General features: G+C 49.8%; 1 protein-coding gene across 6 annotated transcripts in view; it reads right to left on the bottom strand.

The window, feature by feature from the left end:
• Znf536 (zinc finger protein 536) overlaps nt 1-24603 on the bottom strand; it is a 464620-nt gene that overhangs the window by 235548 nt on the left and 204469 nt on the right. For all 6 annotated transcript variants that reach the window (XM_032893829.1, XM_032893833.1, XM_032893830.1 and 3 more), the window contains exon 4: nt 21840-24017. In XM_032893829.1, coding sequence (XP_032749720.1) covers nt 21840-24015 — 2176 coding nt within the window. In that variant the 5' untranslated portion in view covers nt 24016-24017. The remainder of the gene's footprint in view (nt 1-21839; nt 24018-24603) is intronic.

The raw sequence follows: 24603 nt of genomic DNA, 5'->3' as shown, positions 1-24603 counted from the left end.
AAACACATACATGTGCGTGTGTGTGAGAGTGTGTGTGCACACACAGACACACCAGGGGATTATCTTTGAGTCCTATCAGTGACAAGAAAAAAGAAGCTACAGAATTGCAGGTACTGTTTAGAGAGGAGAGAAGGAGAGGAGAAGAGAGTAAAAGGAAGAAGAAGAGGAGGAGAGAATAGGAAGCCATGAGTTGTAGAGGGAAGGGAGGGTAGGAGGGGCTGGCCAGCAAGACGCTGAGACCGGCTTAGAAAATGACAGGGAAGACAAAACCAGATCAAGAGAAGGAAGAGAGGCTACAACACACTAACTGGATGCCATGCTGGATTTTAAATCCTAGCCGCTGTCCACCGGACATTGATAACGACAGATGATAGGTACAGAAGGGACTGAGGAGAGGTGGCCCTTGTCTGTCCTCCCCCTGACTCTAGTTCTTAAGTACTAGCCTTCGTTGACGTAGACCAGCATGGGCAGGAGGAAAATGCAGTGCTTGGCTGCAGGGGCCCTGGGAAATGTCCTCAGTGGCCAGTGAGTCTGATGGAGCAAGACAAGACCTGAACCAAGTCTGGGATGTGGGTAGTCCGGGAACATCCAGGGAAGCGAGGTCTAGAGCAGTGGTTCTCAACCTGTGTGTCTCCATCCATCAGATAGTTACAATTCCTAACAGTAGCAAAATTACCCTTATGAAGTAGCAACGAAAATAACTTTATGGTTGGGGGGGGGGTCACCACAACATGAGGAACTTATTAAAGGGTTGAACCATTAGGGAGGGAGAACCACTGGTCTAATGCAAAGGAAAGTATTAGGGGGCCAGAACCTGCACATAGACCAGAGCCCTGCATGCAGCTCATAGGACATGCTATAACCTGCTACCTCATACATATCACACACACACACACACACACACACACACACACACACACACACACACACACACAATATTTTATTAAAATATGTCTAGGCTTGTCTTAATGGTGCATCCCCGGAGTCCCATGCTGAGGCAAGAATATGACAATCCCTAAGACAACCTGAGCTCCAGACTGACCTTAAAGCCAAGCTGATGAACTTAGCGACACCATACCAAAAACAAAAGCTTCTTCTGTGTGTTGGACAGATGGGGGTTGGGGGGATGGGACAGTTGGCACCTGCACTCATGAAGACCTGGGTCCATCCGCAGTACTGGAGAATAACGTGAAGACTGACCGTGTGCAAATGGAGCACTGTGTGGAGCACACTTTCGGGCAGCGTGAGGGGACTGGGAATATAAACGGGAAACGGAGCATAATGGAGTCGAAAGCTCACAAGCCAGACCCCAGGGCCCTGAAAAGCCTCCGGGGTGGGTGGGGCTCATTCTCAGGTGGTTTCCCCAGCATTGCATCATCAGTGAAGCCAGGTGAAGTCCCAAGCCTGAGAGCTCCGTGGCATGCAGGGTGACTGTTCTGCTGCTTAGGGTGACGGAGCCCAGCTCCTCTGCCCAGCTTACCCTTCTACGAAGGCATTGAGATCTCAGCGTATACGCCTCTTCCTGAGAGCCACAAGGGAGACAGGGGATGGCAGTGTTGGTGTAGGGCCATCTGGAACATTGTCCTGAACCCTGGGGCAGCGGTGGCATGGCTGACAGGGTGTCCTTTGCAGCGTGGGCAAAGACTGACAACCAAGAGGAGGAGAGAGAGATGTATGCAGGAGGAGTTCCTATTTGTCAAGTGGAAAGCTAAGGCCTTGGACTGGAATTGCCCATGTGATGCTCTCAGTCCAGCCAAGGATGGATTTCCCCCGTGGACCACGGCTGGTACTGCACTTATCCATCACCATACCGGTGACTTGGTGAGCACACAGGAGACTCCTCTGTCATGTGTAAACCAGCCATTTATTAATTTCTGCAACAAGTACCCAACTTCATTACTCACTTTGGAGATCGCATGCCGTGTTTACATAATCTTTCTCCAGCTACAGGCGTCGCGAAGCAATATCCCCGGGCAGCCGTCGCGGTGAGATACCAAGAGTAGTTAGGGATGGCAGTGTTACAAGCCGGTAAAGCGGTGTAATTACACAGATCCAACCTGCGGCCGCCCTGCTTCTGCGGGTTACTCCTGGAATGCAATGTCAAAATTTGCATGCAGGATGCTGACCAGTAATGCGCATTTTAACTTACCAAGGCAAATAAAACCGCACGCCATATGGCTGATTAGAAAGACTCTCTCCTTTTCTAAACAGCTGGGTGAGTAGCAGCAAGGAGAAGGGGCTTGGCAGCTGCACCCTCTTAGCTGCAGTGACGTTGTTGCACAGGATCTGGCCTGCCACAGGTACCGGGGCTGGGACCCCGGGGGACATAGAGGCACGGGAGGGCCCTGTCTGAAGCAAGCATTCCAGTCACCGGAGCCTCACAGTCGGACCGGCACCAGTGGACTCATTTTACACATTACAAATGAAGTGGTGAAATTATGGACTGGATGCTGTTCGGTTCTGACTGCTTTCTCCAAACACAGCCGGCCATGCTCAACTCTGGCTGGGCCCAGGTGGACTCCAGCTTGTTCTCAAGCAAATACCCCCACGAGGCTTTCTACAGAAACCCGTGATGTGCTGCCCCCACTGGTGTTTTCCACGTAACCCCAGGTAGCCCTGGCTCTCCTCAACTAGCGCTAGTTCTCCTCAAGCACCTGTCCCTTTCTACCCTCCAGAGATCAATGACGGTCACTGGCATGGGACTCATCCCCGTAAGCATGGGTTGAGGGATGGTCCAGAGGTGTCAGGGGACCTGATAATAATCCTACAAGACCTGGGTTAATAATCTCGAGACCTGAATCAATCAGGTATTGGGACAGGGAGGTGTCCCAGGAGGCCCACAGGCACCTCCTCTCTATGAGCAATGGAAGCCTATTTATGGCCTCACTAAATCCTCAGCTGACATTTAATGAATCTGTCCTCTTCCACACCGTTACCACAAGCCAAGCTCTCTGTGGCCCACCCCCTTCCCTGGTTGATCTCAGTGTTCCCCCACCTGCCTCTGGCAGCACCGAGGAGAGTTTGGTAGCCAAGGCCACCCGAATTCTGTTCCACTCTGTCCCCGGTGCTCCCTGCCTGTTTGCATGACTTTATACTAAATCTCATTGCCTGGCCCCCCCTGCCTTCTGCCTCTGCTTCCTCCAATAAGAAATCCCTCGCTCTCCCAGAGCCTCTAAGTAGGCTTTAGCAGTTGGTACTCGAGGCTTAGTGTAGATGCTTCTCCTAGGTTAAGGAAATGTGGGTAGTGGGGACCTGTGCTTGTTAGTGTTGATTGTCAACGTGACACAATCTATATAAACATATGGGAAGAGGAATTGCTCAGGTCATATTTCTCAGTGACTGTGACTGTAAGAAATTATGCTGACTGATGAATGAAGTGGGAGGGCTAAATCCACTGTGGGTGGCACCATCCCTATGCACATGGTTATGAGCTGTCTAAGAAAGCTAGCTGAACATAAGACTGTAAGTGAGCCAGAGTTAGCACTGTCCCTCCATTTTTTTTTCAGTTCCTGTTTGAGTGTCTGTCCTGACTTCCCTCAGTGACAGACTGGAAGTATAAGCTGAAACAAACCCTTCTCTCTTCAAGTTGCTTTTGGTCAGACTATCTTATCATAGCAGCAGACCAAAACTAGACTAGGAAGGAACATATGTGCGTCTAGTGTGGCTGTCCGTCCACAGTGTGTGCTTTCCTATTGGGTCCTTCCTCTTCCTCATTCCAGCTGCAGGGCGTAGCTCTACCTACTGGCTGTCACTGTGTCCCCTAGCAATCGGGCCGGATCATAAAGTTTCCCTCTATGTTTGGTTTCAGCACTGACCCGGACTGGGATTCCATTTCTCAACAGCACAGGAAAAACTACGGGCACCATAGTGAACTACCACTACGCCGGGATGCAGCCAAGCACACCTCTAACCCCAAACCAGAGAGGAGGCAGGAGGATCGAAGGCTCAAGGACTGGGAGGGAAGCGTCAGGGCAAAGCACTTGTCTGACGTGCGCAAGGGCCTGGGTTCTGTTCCCCACACTGCAAACAAAGGCAGAGGCCGTGGGACAGTGGAGTCTTTTCTGAAACGCTGGTGTCTGGTGTATCCACTCTGCTCTTAGCGTCCACCTCGGGGGCACAGAGGCACATACCTAGAATCCCATCATCGGGAGGCAGGAGGATGGCAAGTCCTTCCTATCCCGGGCTATAAAGGGAGATCCTGTTTAAGAAAGAAAAGAGTGAGGGAGGGAAAGAAAAAGATACCATGCTAGAGAGGCAGTCAATGTAAAGGCCTAGCCTGTGGGATATTCTTAAGTGACAGTCAGTGAGGGGACCTCAGCAGAGTGACAGAGTAGCAAGTGCTGATGGGGCTTCATTGGCATAGACTTGATCCCACAAGCCAGAACTGGAAAATTCCACAGGGTTCTAGGCCAGGAAGAGTATGGCTTAAGTGACTGCTCCAGGGCCTGGGCTGTATCACTCCTCTCTAGCTCCCATGCTCCAGGTTGGGACTGTCACTAGGAATTCTAGTACATTCCATCTGAACTCCAGGAGAACCCCTAGCTTTCACAGTTCACTCTGAGTCCCCACAGAGCATGGCTTTCCCAGCAGTGAGCTCAGACAAGAGAAACTTACGTGGAAGGATCTGCCCTGTCCAAATCAGCACCCCCCTTCTCTGCCATTGCTACCTACAACCTCCCACACTCGCCTGCCAGCTTCCAGCCCATCAGAGATGGCAGTGTTCTCTCCTGTATGTGCCAAATGACAGTGAATCCCTAAGGCCCAGCATCACCAAATTCCAGCAGATTCAGGGCTGCCTGGGCTGTCTATTTGCTCCATGAGACCTCCAGAAAGTCTTTGTCCAGTGCATTGTGGCCCTGACCCTCCACATTCTATCCCTTGATAGACATTTCTTTCTAAGTCTAGAAAACAGATGTTTCTAAGGGCCTGTGTTCTGAGCACAGAACCTACCTGGGTCCCAAGATCTAGGTAGATCTGTGGTTCTCAACCTTTCTGATTCTGCAACCCTGTAATACAGTTCTTCATGATGTGTTGACTCCCGCTCATAAAATTATTTTCGTTGCGTAGTAACTGTACTTTTGCTACTGTTATGAATTATAATGTAAATGTCTGATATGCAGGATATCTGATAAGTGATCTCTGTGAAAAGATAATTTGACTCCAAAGGGGTTGTGACACACTGGGCAAGACCAAGACACCATTCTGAAGGCCCAGCCTTTGAAGGAGTTCCCAAGGCTCGTCTTTCGCATCTCCAGGGCTGCACCCACAGCAGCCGCTGTGGCCCTAGACCTTAGTCACTTGAATATAAAGGTGTCGTAAAGTCACTTGCCGGGGCTGTAAACGTCGTGATGTAAGCCTTTGCCTCCTCTGCAGATCAGGGTCGTGGGGCAGCAGTTGGTGAGCAACCACCCTGGCTTCCGACAAGGACTGGTTTACTAATTCGGCTGGCACTCTCACCATGACCTCCAGAACAAGGTGGGAAGGGAGGAACCCTTTAGAGCGTTGCAGTGGTCCTGGAGAGATGGTTACCCTGGCAGGATGAGGTCATCACTGTCCCAGACAGGATCACGCAAATCCTGAGGGCTTACCTTCAGAGCCATGACCCGTGCCCATCCGAAACCTGCAGAGTCTCCCATGCCCCTGGAGACACCACGCTCAGCTGAGGGCACAGTGTCCCCCTAGCTATCTGATGGTGCCAGGCTCCACAAAGAGACCCCTGTATTGTTACCTAGAGGGACGTGGGGCCATCAAATCCTGCTTTGTGCTGAGCAAACGTTCTTCTCTATAGAGTCAACCAGCACGGCCCACATGCCACACTGTTGAGGACAGACCAACTCATACATGACTGGCTGAGGTCTTGGGAACCTCAAAACCACAGGTCCAAACTTTACCAAGAGACCGCGAGTCTGCAGAGGACCTGGTGGTGAGACACCAGAAAGCAGGGCTTCCTGTATGCGCCAACCAGAATCCCAGAGCCACACCTGTCTAAAGATGAGCCAGCAACGGAGGGAGAAGCCGCCATACACATGCTCTGAGTTCTGGAGAGGGGCAGAGCCTGGGGCAGGCTTAGTTAGCCTTCCTTAAAGAGAGGGTTGATGTAGTTCATTATACATCAGGGATGCTGAGCCCACCTTCCTAATAAGAAACCATCACGTGAGCTACACATTCAGAGAGGCATCCACACATCCCAATAAGCATGTCTGTACTGGAGCACAAATACACACCAATGCAGTCACCCAACACAGCACACAACATGCACTTGCGCCAACAAACACAACCATGTACCATATCAACACGTACACCATTTATGAAGCCGTGTATGAACAAACATGGCTCCACTCCGTGAATCAGGCCAACACATTCACACTCCTAACACACACCACAACAGCCACAGAGCCATAGTGATATTTACAGTACATACCAGTATGTGGGCCTTTTTTACACATGCTCTCTCGCTGTCAAACTATATACCCCAACACATACTTCAACACTTGACACAAGAACAGGGACTCTGGTATGCCCTCCAAGGAGTAGAGCCAACCTATGTATGTATGTATCATAGTATCATAGTACTACCTCAAGATGTACACTCAGCCCAATCAACACACACACACACACACACACACACACACACACACACACACACACACACCCCTCACTCACAGAGAAGATATCAGTCAATCATCTTCCGACACCCATCATGCTAAATCCACCACCCTCCCTCCCCCCATAAGACGAGCCCTGACTCTGGCCCTGAAAGCAACCTTGAGAAAGCGAAGGCCAGGGACAGCCCAGAGCGTTCCAGGTTAGTGCAGCCAGTGTGAAAAGGTTGCTTGGTTCAGCCCGTGGTGCCAGGAGGCTAGCGAGACAACAAAGCCTCCCGCCCCTGCTCTGGAAGGATTCCCAGATGAGCCAGCCCTCCTAATTTACACCTCAGAGGATGGGGTTGACCCCACTCGGAGGATTAGAGCCGCCTCCTTTCTCTTCCCATCTACCTGCCAGTGGGGTTCCCTTCTTCCGAGAGGACTGAGCAGCGGAGAGCTGACTTCCAGACGGGACTGATGTGGGCATTATCCTCTCTGAATCACTCACTGTCTCCCACCACCCACACACTGCCACAAAGGGTATGTAAAGGATCCCGACAAGGGACCCTGGCATTGGACGATGTGGGGGGAAACTGAGGCTTTTGTGAGCTCAGGCAAGGTAGATAACCAGAAGTCCACTGGGTCATGGTCCTGTAACCCTGGAGGATCTGCACCCCTTTCTCCTCTCCCTGTGTTGAGCCATGAGAGAGGTAGAGCTTGTGACCTTCAGCAGGGCTGGGTTTTGGGGGGAATGGCTTCAAGTTTAAATGTGGGGCTTAAAATTGGCAAAACCAGCCACCTTCTTTCTTTACTTTATCTTCAGAAGACAGGAAAGGACAACCCCACAGAAGCACTAAGGGAAACACGGAAGCAGCGGTCCTTCAGTTTCCCTGCAGCCTGCTCTACCGGGGACGGCAAGCTGCTTCTGTCTTCTGCTGAACTGACTCCGCTCCTAGCTGAACCACTCGGGGAGAGGCACTGCCACTCTACGACTTTGCGATGTGGTTCAGCCTCTCGGAGCCTCCATTTACACACAGCCTCTCCTCCAGCTGCAGACTGTGAGAGGCTACTTGACCTGCTGTGGGCAAAAGCTTCCTCAAAAGCAGGACACCTCCCCCCAGTTCAGGGAACACTTGGACTCCTCATGAGCCTGCAGCATCATCCCCTGCGTGACCTTTCACCTAAGGCACATGAGCAGTTGGGATCATATGCTGCTTTCACATGGAGAGGAGGAAAGCCATCAGGCCTCTCCCTTTGCTTCAAAGATCTCAACTTCAGCCATCCAATGGGCCCCACAAACTGGCTACAAACAACTTGCTCTGTGGCCATTCCCCAGTGTTTTCCTCTGGTCTCTGTAGACACTGCACTAATATTCATACTCCCACACAGACACATACATATGCACACACTTTTTAAAATAATCTTTTTAAAAGGTGTTACTAGGCCCATAGAAGTGAGTGTTCTTCTGGTTGGTGAGACACGGGTATAAAGTTTGAGTTCTGGCAACCTGTTTGCTGTTAGGAGGAGAGGGTGGCAGTACCTGAGGACCATTGCAGATACTAACTCCACCCTGTCTTAACCAGACCACTGTTTTCCCAGTATCACAGGCTGATGTCAGATCCAGTGAGTTTAAATCAGATAGGCCAGTCTTCTGGTGCTGTGTGAATTACCGACGACCCATCAGCTAAATGTATCTCCATTTCATGCCAACCACAAGACTCCATTCTAGGGAATGCTTTCTTGTGCTCAGTCTATGCTGCGCGTGGACAGACAAGTACCACCATCATGCCTGTGTTGACAAGGAACACAAGAGGTTGAGAAACCCTTGGTGGACCCCATAACTCTTCAGGGCCAGTGAGACAGGGCCCACATTTGAGAACAGCCTACAGCCATGGTGGTCGAAATGAGGCCTCTGTTGCTGTAGAGATCGTCCTCCAGGTATGCTGGGGGACTGGGATAGGGAAAGGAGACAGAAGGAGTCTACTCAGCCTCCTGCTCACCGGGCACAGATCCTAATGGGGTTCAGACACAAACATCAGGGTGAAGAACCCAGATGTGGTGGCACACAGCTGCAATCCCAGCACTCCAGAAGTTCAAGATAGAGACCAGCTTGGGTTACGTGGCAAGACCCTGTCTCAGCTTCTCCACACATATACCCCCCAAAAAATAAAAACAACGTCAGATCTGTAACACCCCCAGACTTGTAAACCTGGTCCTCTACTGAGCCCAACGGAAGGTGAGCCCAGCAGAGTTACAGTCTGGCCATGGCAACTTGTGGAATGTGAGCAGACTTTCCTTCACAGTGACCAAGTACCTGACATAAATAAGCAAAGGGAGGGGCAGCTTCTTTTTGCTCCAGGGTTCAGACAGTTCGGTCCAGCATGAAGGGAGAGCATTGTGGGAAATCACGGTTTACACCCTGAAGCCAGAAATCAGAGAAAGGGGGATATAACAGGAAGAAGTCCTAGCAAGAGGTGACCCCAAAGACACACCCCCAGTGACCTTTGTCCATGTAACCAGGCTCTACCTCCTACCTTTGCCTCTCCCTATTGTAGAAAATGGTCCTCCTAGCAACAGTGTCCCTTTATCAGACCAGCTGTGCCTGCTTGCAAAGCCCATCAAAAAATGGGACTGTGGGATATTCCCTTAAATTGTTCGAGGGTCACTGAACCCTCACTTGAGTTTCCAGTCACCTCTCCCAACCCCACAGCCATTTGTATATGATTCTGTAGTAAGTGCATGTGACCTCAGGGGTTACTAGAGAATACAGATCAAGGAAAGTTAATTGCAGAGGGCCTCTATCTACATGACTATGGGGAAGCCATCTTTAAGGCCAAGCAAAGACTTTCCAGTGGGACTGCTTTGGTGTCACCCATGCATCTTTGAGTGTAAATAAAGCCCAACAAACTCACAGTTCTCCAGGCAAACTTGGGTCCAACTGCACTTTGGTTTGTCACATGGACCTTATAAGGAGCAGAGGGGACCCTAATTTACATTTACCCAGTGGAAGAATTCTTGAAACACCTCCCAGCAATCCCAGTCCGATATGAATCCATCAAGAGTTAAAAAATCAGACCCTTCAGAATCCAATCACAACCCATCACAGGATATGGTGGGGCAGGTTCATGCTCGAATCATTCAGATCGTATCGAGGAGGAGGGAAAGAAGCAGGGGAAGAAGATAGGAGACAGGAGAACGTGGACATTGGAAGGGATCTCACTCTTTGCCACTACCCACCCCAACTCCAAAGTGAAGTCAGATAGGCTGAGGCACAGAAGCAGGAAGAGAGCTGTTCAAGCCGCCCAGCCACATGGTGGGCACCAGAACCAGGGCTGGCTTCCAGGTGGACTGTGAGCTTCTGCGGTGAGCTGCTGTCCGTCTCTTCTTTTCCTTTGCTGTTATATTATTGTTTTTGAGACAGGGTTTCGTTATGTAAACCAGGTTGGCTTTGCTGAGAGCTGAGATTAAAGGCATATACCACCTCATCCAATTTCTTCGTGTGTGTGTGTGTGTGTGTGTGTGTGTGTGTGTGTGTGTTTGTGTACAGAGTTCAGAGGTCACCTTGCAAGGATCAGATCTCTTCTTCCACCATGTGGGTTCTAGAAACAGAACTCAGGCCTGTATGCTTGGCTACAAGCACCCTTACCCACTGAACCATCTGGCCACCTCAAGATGGTTCTTAAAGGTTTTTAAAAAACAAAAATTTCATTTGACTCTGGCTCCAGAGTCAGGCCTGTGCATTTCACAAGAAGAAAAAGCACCAAGGAACAGAGACTGCAGATGGTATCTGTTTGCACAGGTCGCCTACGAGTCCTTGTGTAGTTCCTGCCCCCACAGAAGGGCATCATCATCCACCACAACAGTGCCTTCTGCTGGGCATGCCATAGAGGGTATTGTGCAGGGCACATATTCTGGCCCAGAACTCATCAGAGCCCCTCTGAGCAGGTGTGCACAGTTTCTAGGTAAAGGAAGGTCAGTTTGAGTCCAATGGACAAAGCGTGTGCCAGCAGCATACATCCCAGTATGAAGTAATGCAATTATTCAGGAGCGCTTACTTGGGATCCCAGTGACAGGTTCACATGCATTGCACAGTCTGACAGTTGCCCGGTTCATGAGTCAGTGGCCAAAATGACAGCATGGACAGGGACCAGGAGATAAATTTCAGAGTCTCCTCTCTGTCTCGCCTGTGGACACATTGGCCTTTCTATGATGCTCTCGCTCAAAAAACCTGCCCTGCCAAGGTGCCCAGCTCTTCTGAGACCCGTGCGTCTCCTGCTTTTCATTCCCTGCCTCTCAAGAGGCTTCCTCAGAAACTAGACTCTCCTCCAGTGCCTTCCTGTGGATGTGCTTCACCGCCAAGGAGAAAGGACCACAGTTAGGGGCAAGTCAGTGTGTCAGTGATTTGAATGCGGAATGTCCCTCAATCATGGTTCCCAGGTAGTGGTGGAGTTCTAGGAGGTGGTGGAATCTTTAGGAGCGGAAGCCTTGTTGGTAAAGAGGGTGCTGGGGGAGAGCCTTAGAAGTTGTTGTTCAACCCCATTTCTGGCCAGAACCCTCACATGTTCAGTATTACGTGAGAAGCCAGCACAGCAAACTTCCTTAGCCATGGACCGTCACTTCAGCCACCATACTGCAATGATGCACTGTATCTCCTGAGCCTGGCATCAGAGTAAGGACAGAAGTAATAAATATTTCATGTCTGTGTGCTCCTGGCATCACCAAGACTGGGCAGGCTCTACAGTGGGAACGAGCTATTCCTTTCTGCTCGGTAAGGAATAGCTTGCAGTCAGACAAGGAGATGCACACCTACAATCCCAGCACTCAGGAGGTGAGGCAGGAGGATGGAGTGTTCAAGACCAGTCTGGACTATTAAAATAAATAGTTACTTAGGTAATTCCTTAAACTTTTAGGATGTAAGGGCACAAACAGGACAGCAGGGGAAGTCCTGGAACAATGTCACCTGTCTTCCAGGCGTCCACCTCACTGCACGTCATTTGACAGATCCTAGACTGTGTGCGAGCCTCTGTGGGATAGGCTGTGCTCCCTCCTCCCCTCACCTTCGCATCCCTGATACGGGTTGCTCAGTATCCAGAACCTACTTAGTGCTTCGTCCTCCACTGAGTAAACAGATGAATTAATGATTGAACACGGACGTGTGCTCTGTAAGTGAACGAATGAGTGGAAGAGTATCCAGGCGAGGGGAATGAGCTCACTTCAGGGGACACTCAGAGGAATTTACTTGTGGCAAGAGTCTCCAGCACGGAAACGGCCTCCAGCCGTGGTCTTAGAGCACTTCGGGGTGACACATCTGCAGCTGCAGGGATGCCTGGCTGGGACCACGGACTCAACTGCTGGGTACTCAATTGCACACATGATTGGAACCACCCAGACGCAAACCTGCAAAAAATGTTCACAGGGCTGTTACCTCTCAGAGTGAGAAAGCCCAAAACAGGGTCTCTGCTTTGTGGACATGACTGATAAGCTGTTTTATACATAGTCCCTTTCTTCTTGGTATCTGTTTCCCCCCAGAAAGCATACTTACTCTGTGATGCTGTGAAGAAAAAAGAAGAGAGCAAAATATGTATGTATGTATGTAGTATGTATGTATGCATGTATGTATGTATGTATGCATGTATGTATGCATGCATATATGTATGTGTGTATGTATGCATGTATGTATGCATGTATGTATGCATGTATGTATGCATGTATACATATATGTTGGCCTTACAGTTGCAACACTTGGGAGGCAGAGATAGGAGGTTCTCAGGTTTGAGAGCATCCTGGGCTACATAGCAAGATCCTGTCTTGAAACAGCAAACACGAAACAGAAGGATAGCTATGACAACAGGGTTGAAGCCTGCATGCTTAAGCAAGCTTTATTGGAACATCACCATGCCCTTTCGGTTACGGGGCAGTGAATGTTTCGTACAGGTACCACGTGCCCTGCAGAACCTAATATGGAACCTATGCCTCAGGAGCGATTTACTCAGGACTCTGTACCCCCTGACCTCTCCACTAACCACATTGTCAGGTATGTGTGTGGGGACGGAGGGGGTGGAAAGGCATACGTTAAAATCATTTTGGTGGTGAGTCCTGAGTGGCTGGTTGTATTTAGAATTGGTTTGCTTGCTTATTTCTGTTTCTGAGACAGCTTCCGGCTAGGGAGACGATGCTGGCCTTGGAATTGCCAACAAGTAGGCTTCGCATTTGAGATCTTCCTGCCTCAGCCTCCCGAGTGTCAGGTTCCCAGCCATGAGCCACCAGGCTTAGCTCAAAACAACATTTTCCAAAGTTATCTGTATCTTCTAAACAAATACTTGAGGTGATTAAAAGTTGGCTTATATGAAGAAAGAAGCAGAAAGAGCAGCCCAGGGCAGCGGCCTCCCTTGCTCCAGAGCAAGGTCATTTCAGAGGGTTCAGACCCGGCTGCCAATGACACAAACCAGGCCAATGCTCCTCCCTCACCTGGGGTCATGACATCACATCACGCCACAGTCCAGCTGGAGGACCATTTCCACTATTGTGAATAATAAGTAAATAAGACAAAGCAGATTTATCAAAACCCTAGGTATTTTTTCCAATAAAGAAAACCCTGAAGAGTTTTCCCGATAAAGACAACACTGTATCTGACTTGTTCTTCAAGGAGAGCAACCGCTGTCTACTTTTGATACTGAGCTCAACACAGGCAAGTTGGAAAAGCTCCAAAATGCTTCTCGGGATGACTGGAGACTGCAGAGGGAATCGGCACGCCACACACAAAGGCCACGGAGCTCAGGGCGTCGACACGCTGCTTGCACGCATGCCTTAATGGAGATAACATCGTGGTGGGGACCTGTTTCCTCGTGCATCTGACGGCTTTGAACCCGAGTCCAGACAAGAGGAGAGAAATGAGTGGAGTGTCAGCCAGGATCCTATTGGTACAAGATGCCTCTATGACAGAATGGATGTTTTCCTCTGTGGGTGTCCCAGACCTGTCACAGGGAAACAGGATTTCTCCGACATAGACGCTGCCTCACAAGGATTGTTAAAAAGGGCCCTGATCCTTGGAAGCAGGTGACAAGGTATGTAAACCAAGGCCACCCACGACACACTTCCTCACACCCTCACTGGAGAGAGCGCTTTGCTCAGGGAGAAGCCCCTCCCACCCTGCCCCACCCCTGCCACGTGTAGTAGTGGGCAGCAGAGCCAAGGAGTCAGCTTGTGCTGTGTCTCTCACTTCTCCCAGACACATGTCACATGTCACACAAGAGCCCCAAGGGCCCCACAAGAAGCTAAGCCCTCACGTTCTCTTGGTAAGGAAAAGGCAAGGTACCGAAGCCAGTTGAATTGCACCCAGGCCACTCCCCTCAATTTCAGCACAGTTCCTGTAGAGGAGCCCCAGCCACCCGCCAGGTAGCTGCGGACAAAGTTTAGACACTCAGAGCTTCAGGACACTGGTGCTCCCTTTGAAGATGCAAATCAGGTAAAGAGTGGTATCGGATCTCTACACTTTGGGCCTATCTGTCACGATCCTAGCCACTGAATTCTAGATCCTGCTTCCCCCAGGACATTTAGAGAGAGAGGCACGGTTAGTTCAGTTACATGAATGGGCCTTGTTTTTCCAAGGTGTATCTATACTTAACTAGAACCGTTGAGCAAAGGCAGGAAGCAACAAGCCACACCAAATAAACAGGTGGAGAGGCAGCCGGGACAGTTAAGTGTCCCCCGACAAAGCCAACCTAAGCCAGATCTGCCTCTAGAATTAACCAGAGCAGTGCAGAGGGAAAGTCCGCACTTTAGCTCTATGGGAGTCCCAGAGGGGCCTCAGCCTGTTCAGGTGCTTGGATGCTCAAGATATGGCCAAGGGAAAAAAAAATTCCCAAACTCTGCCCAAGTACTGCTCCTCTGCGCTCCACGGGGAGGGTCTGTGGCTTTCTGAGAAGGGCCTTCCAGATGGCGCCTGGATGCGGCTGTGCCAGACTCTACAGCTTAAGTAAATGTTGCCACCATCCCATCCTGCCAGGAAAAGGCAAGGGAGACCCTCGGCTCCTCTCAGCTGCAGCCACGATCATTCCTGGGGAGATCAAAGCCCCCGCCACCTGCCTACCCACCCTCCTCACTCCAGTCATCTTGGAGAGCTCCTCTTTGTGTACTCTCTAGTCACTGCCAGCCATTTTCCTTCCCGGCCATGCTTAGTGCTTCAGCAGAGGTGGGAAATGCCTGTCAGATACCGACACGGGTGGTGAGGACCTGGGAGGGTAACCAGAAAGCCGCAGGTTGGGAGAAGGCACATTTCGGGGCTGTCGCCGCTAGTTAGGTGAGTGCCCAACGGCGACTGTCCACCTCCACGATTGTCTCAAACTGTTACCCTCAACGTTTACACACAGTTCCAAAGTCAAAACACTTCTCTAACTTCGCAGGCCAGATGGCTCCACACGGCTCTTACAAAGCGGTGTCAAGAACTTTTGAGTCCTCGTCGGGTGGTGTTGGCACACGACTTGAACCTCATCACTCGGTAGGCAAAAAGCAGGTGGATCTCTGAGTTTGAGGCCAGCCTGGTCTACAGAGCGAGTTTCAGGACAGTCAGGGCTACACAGAGAAACCCTGTCTCAAAAATAAATAAATAAATAAATAAATAAATAAATAAATAAATAAATAAATAGGAAAAAGAAAAGTGAGTTCTCAATGGATCCCATATTCTTCATCTTGAGATCCCCAACTTTCCTGGGGAGTCTAGCGTCTGGAATTGGTGGAGAATTCCCATAGTAAAACTGAGGACTCAAAATTTAGCCTTGCTTCCAAGTTTCCCAAAAGCCACATGAAGTTGGGGCCTCCAAGGAGGTAAATTAAGGCACATTCCAGCATTCTTTCCAGAAAATGTACTTCTTATGTGCAAGGTACAAAACAAGCCAAAGAAGGGATTCAGGGGATAGCCTACCCGATGAAGAAGGGGTTGGGGTGAGCAGGAGGACCCCGAAGAGCCTGCAAACAGATGCTGCACCAGTTCAGCACGTGTGAAGTCAATCTGGTGAGTGGAATTCCCTACGGGCCTAGACACTGGGAACAACGGATGAAAGGCAGCTCCTGAACTCACCGCGCCTGCTTCTGGACGAACTTAATGTGTGCCCACTTACAAAGCAAACTGCTCATTCTAGCCCCAGCCTACCTAAAAGGGTGGCAGTCAGCCGGGATGTGACTTGGAAATTCCCATTCCAGCTAATGGGAACCACGCGTCACACCACATTTTCAAAGCTGACAGCTTAATTCTTTGCTTCATTGTCACCTGCCCTTTGCTCGACCATGTTTCACTTAATGGCCATTAATTCCTCAATTGAGTGAGCATCGTGGGGCACCTTGGGGGTCTCAGAGGTCCGTGGGCTGGAACACAGCACCCCTCGGAGCACACCGGGAGGGAAAGGGGAGATCACCATAGGGCGCCCAGCCTTCATACAGGTAAACTGAGCCCATCAACTCAACACTGGCTGGGCTTCGAGCAAGCATAGGCCTGGAACCTAATTATCCGTGCCCCCAAATGGTGTCCACAAACTAGAAGAGTCTAGGAGAGGCTGAAGACCTCCAGAGTCCCTTCTGCCATTCTTCTGATGTGAAGACTGTCAGAGCTGGGGGGGGTGGCATTTTCTCTGGTTGGTTTGCTAAGGGACAGCAGCATACAGCCTCAAAGGAAGCAGGGCTTACAGCCCCCATTCACGGGGGGTGGGGATGGGGCAAGTGTCCCAGCAGAAGCCCCAGAGTGTCACTGCATGTCTGCAAATAGTTGCTGGTAAACACAAAGCAATGAGAATCCACCTTGGAATGGGAAGTTGATTGAAAAGTATTGGGAAGCACTTGGCCCCTACAGGAGGAAGGGGATGAAGTGACAGCCAGCTGACATCATAAGCTACCCCAGGTAAGTGGACTGACCACCTTAGCACCACGAAGAGAAGAGCTAGAGACTGAGGGAGGACACCCAGGCCTCTGACTCTTGCCCTCTTGGATATTCCCCGGGAGTCTCAGCCAGTGTATCCGTCCAGGCAGGAGGCCACCAAATCATCAACTTGGAGGAAGGACCTTGGCCAGTGTCTTGCCTGGGCACTGCTTCGGCACACACAGGCTGGGCCTCCGTAAATCTCCACAAACACGGTGGCTGCCTGCACATGCTCCCACGGCGGGGACGGAAGGGCTGCATATGGTGTACGGCTTTAACAGCTGAGCTTAAAAAAAAAAAAAGAAAGAAAGAAAAAAAGAGTAGTGCAGCTTTTCAACTCCGTGAAACAGCTCCTGAATCTGGGGTTGGGGTGGGGGTCCGGAGTCAGGGCAGAGAAAAAGTGAAAAGCTGACAGGCATAGGAGTGAGCCCCCCCTATGAAATTTTATCCTTCAAGGAGTTTCAGCCTACCCCCTGTTCAAAGGTCCCTTTGCAAAATGACATGCTGCTTCCTGCCTGCCGTCCCCGGGCTTACTCATTTCAAGTTTCTAGAAGCATCCAAAAATGACTTTTTAAAATTGAAAACTTAAGTGTCTCATCTATCCGTGAGGGAAATCGCACCCATACTCTTGGGTGGGTTAAACGTCCTTAAGGCAGTTTATAAATGGAATGATTGTTCCCCAAAGTTGCACCCTGCAAGAGGTCAATCACCACCATGCCCTGGGGGCATTCTCCCAACCTTTAACTCCCCTCCTGGAGGTAGAACGTTGGTGACAAAGGGGTGACAGAGCTTGATACCCCAGCAGTTTTTCCTGGAATGGCCTCTAAACTTTTTGCTTTCTGTTTCCTCTGCTGATAATGACTGTCTATGGCTCTGCAGCCAGCTCCCCTCTCCCCCTCCCAGCCCCCTGTTGCTGCAGCCATCCCCGAGCTCCAGTATAAAGTTTGGCTTTTGCAGCAGGAAGCAGCTGGGCCAAGCAACCAGCGAATGATAATGACCTCAGAAATCTGCTGTTCGCTCGGCAACAATAGGGTGCTCAGTCTACTGGAAAATTGTGTTCATCAGCTAACTCTGCTCAGTTACTAATTGACATTGCCAAATATTTTAAGAACAATTGGAATGCACAAGAAAAAAAAAAAAAAAAAGAAGAAGAAGAAGAAGAAGAAGAAGGAAAAAAAAGAAAAAAGAAAGAAAAAAGGAAAAATTTTTTAAAAAGAAAAGAGAGAAAAGGAAAAGGGAGATCTTAATCCTCAGAGTGAGATTTTTCTTTTTCCTTTTGTTTTTAAAAACATCTTTTAAGTGCTTGGATTTGTTTGTGCAGGGCAGGCGGTGGTTATCTTGAATGGGGGCGGGGAGGTGAGTCACAGGAGAGAAGAAGGTGGGAAAGGAAGAAATCTATCATATCACTTTCACCGATGTACTGCGGCGAGGTCTGGATAAAGGCCTTTGATGCAGTGGTCAATGGGCCCAGGCAGGATGGAGACCCAGCATCTCAGGAATGCGTTCCAGCAACAAAAGCAGACCAACCCCCAAGGATTTTTAGCCCAGCTGATCAAATAATCCTTGTCCAACTCAAAATGCTATAGCAGAAGAAGTAGGGGTTAACGGTATTTCCATCTTCGTATCTCTCCCTCCCTGGCTTCCATTGATCATGCAACTTTGCTGACTTTATTTAATGAACGGAGGGTCAATGCATTCAATTACCCCCTTCCCACCATCAACACTTCAATTATCCCCACTCCAAAATGATGGGGGATTCGGAAGGTAACTGCCCTGTTGGATATAATGAACAGTATCGTTTCTTAGTACATTAAGTTTTAATTATACCAGGCATGATTTCCAAAGCAAAATCTGAAAGAAACAGAACTTCGGTTGTTTTCTGACTCAGAGCAGAAGCTGGGATACAGCCCTGGTTTGAGAGGACGTTTTGGGGGAAAGATGTGGAGATTAATGCCATCAGAGCCTTTGCAGGCAAGCCAGAGAACCAGGAGGCATCAGAACGGCCGCCCCGCTCTTTAAATGTCATAAAAGAGTAAAATTTATGTGCTGCTGCTCTCCAAATAGTTTCACTTTGCATTGCGCACAGAAGCAAACGGCATGTACTATGGTGTGAAATTATAAATGAGTCAAACAACAAACAAACAAACAAAAACAACAAAGGGATATGGGGGTGGGGGTGGGCTGATCTGTGTGGCAAGTCCTGCTGCTTGCTTTCCTGTTAGAAAATATGACCCCTCTGCCTGTCAGAGGTCCTGGTTCTCTCGGTTGATCTTACGCTCCGTTCCCAGCAGTTTGGAGAGGCAAAAGAACAAACACATTTTCTGGTTCACTGGAATCATTTTCACATGTTCACTGATTCAAACATTCTTTTGCTCACATAACAAACAGCTGCACCCCACATTAGCCTAGCCAGTGACAGTCGCCCAGCTCGGCAATAACTGTTTGATTGCAAACTTGACCCCTTCTTCGTCTCGGTCTGAGCAAGACATTTTTAAAACAGCCACTCGGTTCCCAATCCTCCTTTGCAAAGAATTACATCAGATAACAAAGGACGCCTCTGCCACTCATTGTAAGCCTTCTTCTAGAGATCTATTCTAAGAGGCTCTGCTAAAAAGGTTTTTTATGATGAATTCAAAACTACTATCATGTTAAGAGCAGCGACTTATAAAGAAGAATTCATTGGTTAAGATCTGAAAAAAATAGTTTCTCAGGCCCTACTGACCCAGTTTTCAACAAAAAAAGAATCAAGCCATGCAAATGAAGTTTTGTGACATTGTTATGCACTCTGAGAAATTTGTAAGGCCGTGTTTTGCAGTTAATTCTTAATAGAAGCCTTAATAAGTACTTTTCCCCCCCCCTTTACTTAAGGGCTTAAATTTTCCCCTCCCCTTCACCTTGCAGGTTTCTAACAGGTAACAATAAAAATACCCATTGTGTCAAGAGTTTGATTTAAATGCATCTTTGAATTGCACTTTACACAAGTCGCACTTGTTAGAAAGAGGGAAAATGAACCGGATTTGGTGGAGAATCCTAAATCCCAGCCAAACCCGAATGCCCTCAGACACGCAGCTGATTCGGGCTGCGGAGTGGGCACGCCGTCCGTTTCCCCACTCACTCAGGAAATTATGAAAGGGTCTGATTTGAATATGAAGAAAAACAAAGAAGTCAAACCCCAAATGAAAGAATCAGTATTCACTGTAAAATCCTTCAGCACCGAGGAAAAGAAAGTGAGGAGCTAAATGCCAGCCCAAGTATGAATCACTTTTGACCAAGGTTGCTTCTCTTAACAATAAATAAATAAGTCTGGGTTTGGTGTGTGTTTTTTGTTCCAGTAGAATGTTTGGAGATGGGGAAGCAGCAAGCGGCTGGCTATCGCTTGGCCAGAAGGTGATAAAAACATAGTAAACACGTCCTGAATAGAGCCGAACACTTGGTATTGGATTTTATGCTAAGGCCCTCTTGTTTTAGCAGGAATGGAATCTGTCAGGGAAAACCATGTTGCTCCAGAAGCTTAGGGAATCCAGTCTGATCCCTGACCTCCACCCCTGATGCAACAGTGGAAGAGACCCCATTCCAAGAGGTTGGAAAGAGTCCCTGGAGACAGCAGCAAGATGTCTGGAGCTCACCAACCCACACGTGGGGAACCCATCTTGACAACAGCTCCCATCCACCCACCAGGCAGGACAACTTCGCAACTTCCCTCACAACAAGGCCCCTCCGTGCAGTGTGACCTCATCCTCCCGTGGTCCTCACATCCTTGTTAGACTCTCCCGGAGCATCTCGTCAGTCATAAATCGCCAGCGAGTCCAGGACTCCACGAGCAGACAGTGTGTTTCATGGGTATTTAAGCAGCAGCATTAAGTGCTATCGGAATCTCTGGAATGTGCCGTTCAGATTTATGTGTATTAACAATTCTTTAAAGGCTTGCAATAAGCGGGCACACACACACTCGTGAACACACACACACACACGCACACGCACACACACATGCACCTACTCTATTCAAGCACTAGTTTTGTTCTAGAAGAAATGGAAGCTGAAGTGAGGGGACATCCTTCCACAAAATGTAATGGCATCTAGTTAGTCACTACAGCAGTGAATCGCCTCTACAACAGAAGTAACAGCCAAATGACAGCAGGACAAGACATGCGTGTGCATGTGCGCACACACACACACACACACACACACACACACACACACACACACAGAGAGAGAGAGAGAGAGAGAGAGAGAGAGAGAGAGAGAGAGAGGAAAACTTTTAAAAAATGACCTCAGCAGCACACTGCCACATCTTTAACAGTGGGCAATGCAGTGCCTCGAGGTGCCTCAAACTGTCTTTCATTTTCTAGACTTAATGGCTGATTGCGGAAATCAATGTTGCCATTAGTAACAGGGTATTTGTTATGGCATGATTTCCTCTGTTGTTAGGCAGTAGAATGATTACAGTATTAGCAAGGTGCTTTCTTTATAAAGGGCTGGAGATATAACTTTCAATTTACTATCCATTAGTAAAGGGACTTTGGAAATACAGGGGAAGGCAACCTCTTACCTGCTCTGAGGTAGCGATTTTAATTCAGCCATCTTCGGCTAGTATATTTATTTTTCCTTCCTTCCATTTCTTTTTTCCCCCCTCAAACAGGGCCAGGATGCTTCAGCATTTCATAGACATTTTTGATGACAGATTTTTCTGCTTTGCTATTTTAGACCCCAGAACTGTATCGCCCGTGCAAGGCAGTGCCGCTGAAGACGCGCAGGCATGCATCTGTGTTTTCAAACCTCTGTGCTTGGCTAAAACCAACCGAGAGGAAAGGGGTGTGACTCTCTCGGGGCAGGTGGGCCAGCATGGAATTTCAGAACGGGACAGGATGTAGAGGAGGAAGGCTGGGAGAGAACTCTCAGATGAAAGGTTTGTGTGGATACAATTAAGGGGTTAGGAATGGTTACCCTCCACATTCGCATCCATGTCGGGATGCCAAACATCAGCTCCTGGGTTCCAGAGGCAAAGCTAAGAACCAGGCTAGACTACAAATGGAACTGAACAGCTCCAGGAAAGGGCAAACTGAGCCCATCGAAAAGCATGCTAACCTCTTTACCACTGGGAATGAGGTTCAGCTGTCTTTTGCTGATAGCCATGGTTCAAGGTCAAAAGGACAGCCCTGTCTTTGGAGTAGGGCATCACCCTGAAGGAAATAGACACTGTCTAGCCTCTGGCCCGCCACGTTTTGTAGTCCGGCTACATTAAGCCCAGAACAATCGAAAGGCCTGAGTCCACTGTGCAGAGAGACCCAAGCAGTTTTGGGAAAGAGGCAAAGTCCTTCTACTAATCCCCTTTCCTCTTGTTAACCTACCTGAAGAAGATGGTGAAGAGGGGTGTGGACTATCCTCTTGGGCGCTTCCGGTCTGCGACAGGCCACCTCCGGCCCCACTCTCCTCAGTCACGTTAGAGGAGCCGGGTGTGGTGGAGCGGCTCACTGACTGGGACTCCTGGTCACTGCCTGAGCCTCGCCGCTCCTCCAGGCCCACACCCACGTGCAGAGCATCCTCGTCACTCTTGCGGTCCCGCTTGTGGACTCGAGAATGCACGACCACCTGGTGGTAGGTTCGGAAAACCCGTCCACAATCCGGGCACTCCGTGGGCTTCTCTTTCATGTTCCCGGGACCCTGCAGGTTGTATTCGAGCGTCTGGTTGAGCCCGTGTGACAAGAATTCCCGACTGCCTTCTAGAGGGTCGAGCTTATTTGGCAGGTCTCTCTGATTGCCCACTTTAGTGCTGTGAACCAAATCAGCAGGCATTTTCTGCTTGGAGCCATCTGCTCCCACTAACACGTACTCCCGCTTCTCCTTATCAAACAGAACTCCGGCGTTTGCCAAAGGGTCTTCGTGGTTGCGCGTGAGCTGATGCTCTTTAGATAAGAAGCCGTGTTCCATGGCCATGCCCCTGGCCATGAGCTGCCAGGCCTGATAGCTATTCACAGGGTCCATTTCTGCAGCCTTGGCAGCTGCCTGCAACCGCTCGATGCAGCTGGATTTCAGTGGTGGCACGAGATTGAGGCAGCCCAGGAGGGAGTGCTTGTCCCCCTCGGGGACACTGTGAGCCATACTGGAAATGGGCGACAGTAGCTTGCCCAGAACCTCTTTTTCCTTGGCTGGGAGCTCTCCCTTACCATAGAGCTGGGAGGGCTCATTCAGGCTGGCTTTGTCCGGGGCCATAAAGCCACTCTGCAGGCAGGAGAGGTACCTAGAGTACAGGTTGGCATGAGCTTCCTGGGACAGGCTACCCATAGGCACCGACACCTCAGGCTCAGTGGGGGATTTGTTCTTCACTGACAGCTTGTTGAGGTGGACCTTCATGTGATTCTTCAGGAACCAAGGCTCTTTGAAGCGCCGGCCACAGATCTGGCAGCAGTGCTCAAAAGAGTCTTTGTGCTTGCGCATGTGGCCCTTCAAGAACCAAGCCTGGCTGAACACCTGGCCACATACCTCACAGCGGAACTCGTTGGCTGACTGCTCTCCCCCACCATTGGGGCCTTGGCCCTGGGCAGACTCCGCAGTGATGTGTGCCTTCTCCACGTGACTGATGAGCTCCTCCTCCTGGGAGGCTGCGAAGTCACACAGGGTGCACTTGTAGGGCTTATGCAAAATGCGGATGTGGCGGTCCAGCTCTTCTCGCTTCTTGAATTTGCCTTTGCAAAAGGTGCATCGGAAGCCCGCAGCCGGGGTCACCGAATCCTCCTGCAAATTGGCCGGCTTGGGGGACGGTGCCGGATGGGCTACGTCGGGCACGCTGTGGTTAGGAGGCAAGGTCAAGTTGCAGGTGGCCAACGGGGCCTGCTGGGCATGTGCCAAGGGCTTGAGATCAGACCTCGGCTGCAGCAGGCTGCCCTTCATCTGCTTGTCCCGCAGGATGGCCCTCTCCTCCAGCTCGTGCAGCAGACGGTTCTCCTCACGTACCCGCCCGCGCCCCTTCCCCAAGTTGCCCAGTTTGTGGGTCCGCAGGTGGATCTTGAGGTTTCCTTTTTGGGCCGCGCGGTGGTCACAGTAGGGGCACTTGAATGGCTTCTCACCGGTGTGAGTGCGCATGTGCAGGGAGAGGATGCTATTGAACCGGAAACGCTTGCCACACAGAGGACACGGATACTTCCGGTTCTTTCGGGCATCATCCTCAATGTCACTCATCTGAGACATGATTCCTAGGTTCTGCCCATTGAGGAACTGCTGCAGGTCCACACGCCCATTGAGGCTGTTGTCTACATCGCGGCCCAGCTGGTTGGCCAGCAATGCCATTTGGCTGCCCATGGACTGCCCGCTCATGGGCACGTGGGCCTTTTCCTCAAGGGCCGCAGGTGGCTTCTCTTCTGGGTTGGGCCTCGGGTGCAACTCAGGAAAGGCATGGCTGAGCTGGGAAGTAATCTGGTGCAACTTCTGGCTCATGGCATACTGGCCATTGAGGACTGGGCCGCTCAGATGAGGCTCAGCTTCCGGTGCCGTCGAGGACACTCCAAGGCACAGACTCGCTTCTTCCATCCCTAGAAATAAAAGCAGAGCTTAGTACTGTGTCAGGTACAGAGGCTGGAAGAAGCAATAGCATCAGGTGGGGATGGGTGGCGGGCAGAGAGGACGTTTGAGTTTCATGACTTACCTAGCCATAATAATGCTAAGGAATTATAGCAAAAACAATAATAAAAAGATGAATTATTAAATGTCAATTATGCAATACGGCAGCGTCCTCCCATTTGTTTTGGGATTGGACCGTCTTCCTTGTAGTTTCTATTTACAGACTGCAATCATTCATTCACATTTCAATTATTAATATTTTAGTGTTTTCAACACCTAATAACACATCGAGGCTCTGCCTGTTCAACGAATCCTCTTTTTTTCCCCCTTCACAAAGTTCCTCTACCTGTTGGTCCAGTTCAAAGTTTGCCTTAGAGCGGAGTGGCTTTCGTCGAAAGACCAACGGGGCACTTTCTTTTCTGTTTACTATATTTAGTACACTCAATAGTCTAAGATGAAAAAGATCGTTTTATGATTTGGCCGAAGGAAAGAAAGAAAGAAAAAGAAAAAAAACAGAGCCGATATCATGATATTTACTGGTACATAATAAAACAAGAT

Source organism: Rattus rattus, chromosome 2 (genome assembly GCF_011064425.1).
Source record: "Rattus rattus isolate New Zealand chromosome 2, Rrattus_CSIRO_v1, whole genome shotgun sequence".
In the NCBI taxonomy this organism is placed as follows: Eukaryota; Metazoa; Chordata; class Mammalia; order Rodentia; family Muridae; genus Rattus; species Rattus rattus.
The sequence above is the reverse complement of the archived record's forward strand: the minus strand, read 5'-3'. Positions and strand labels throughout refer to the sequence as shown.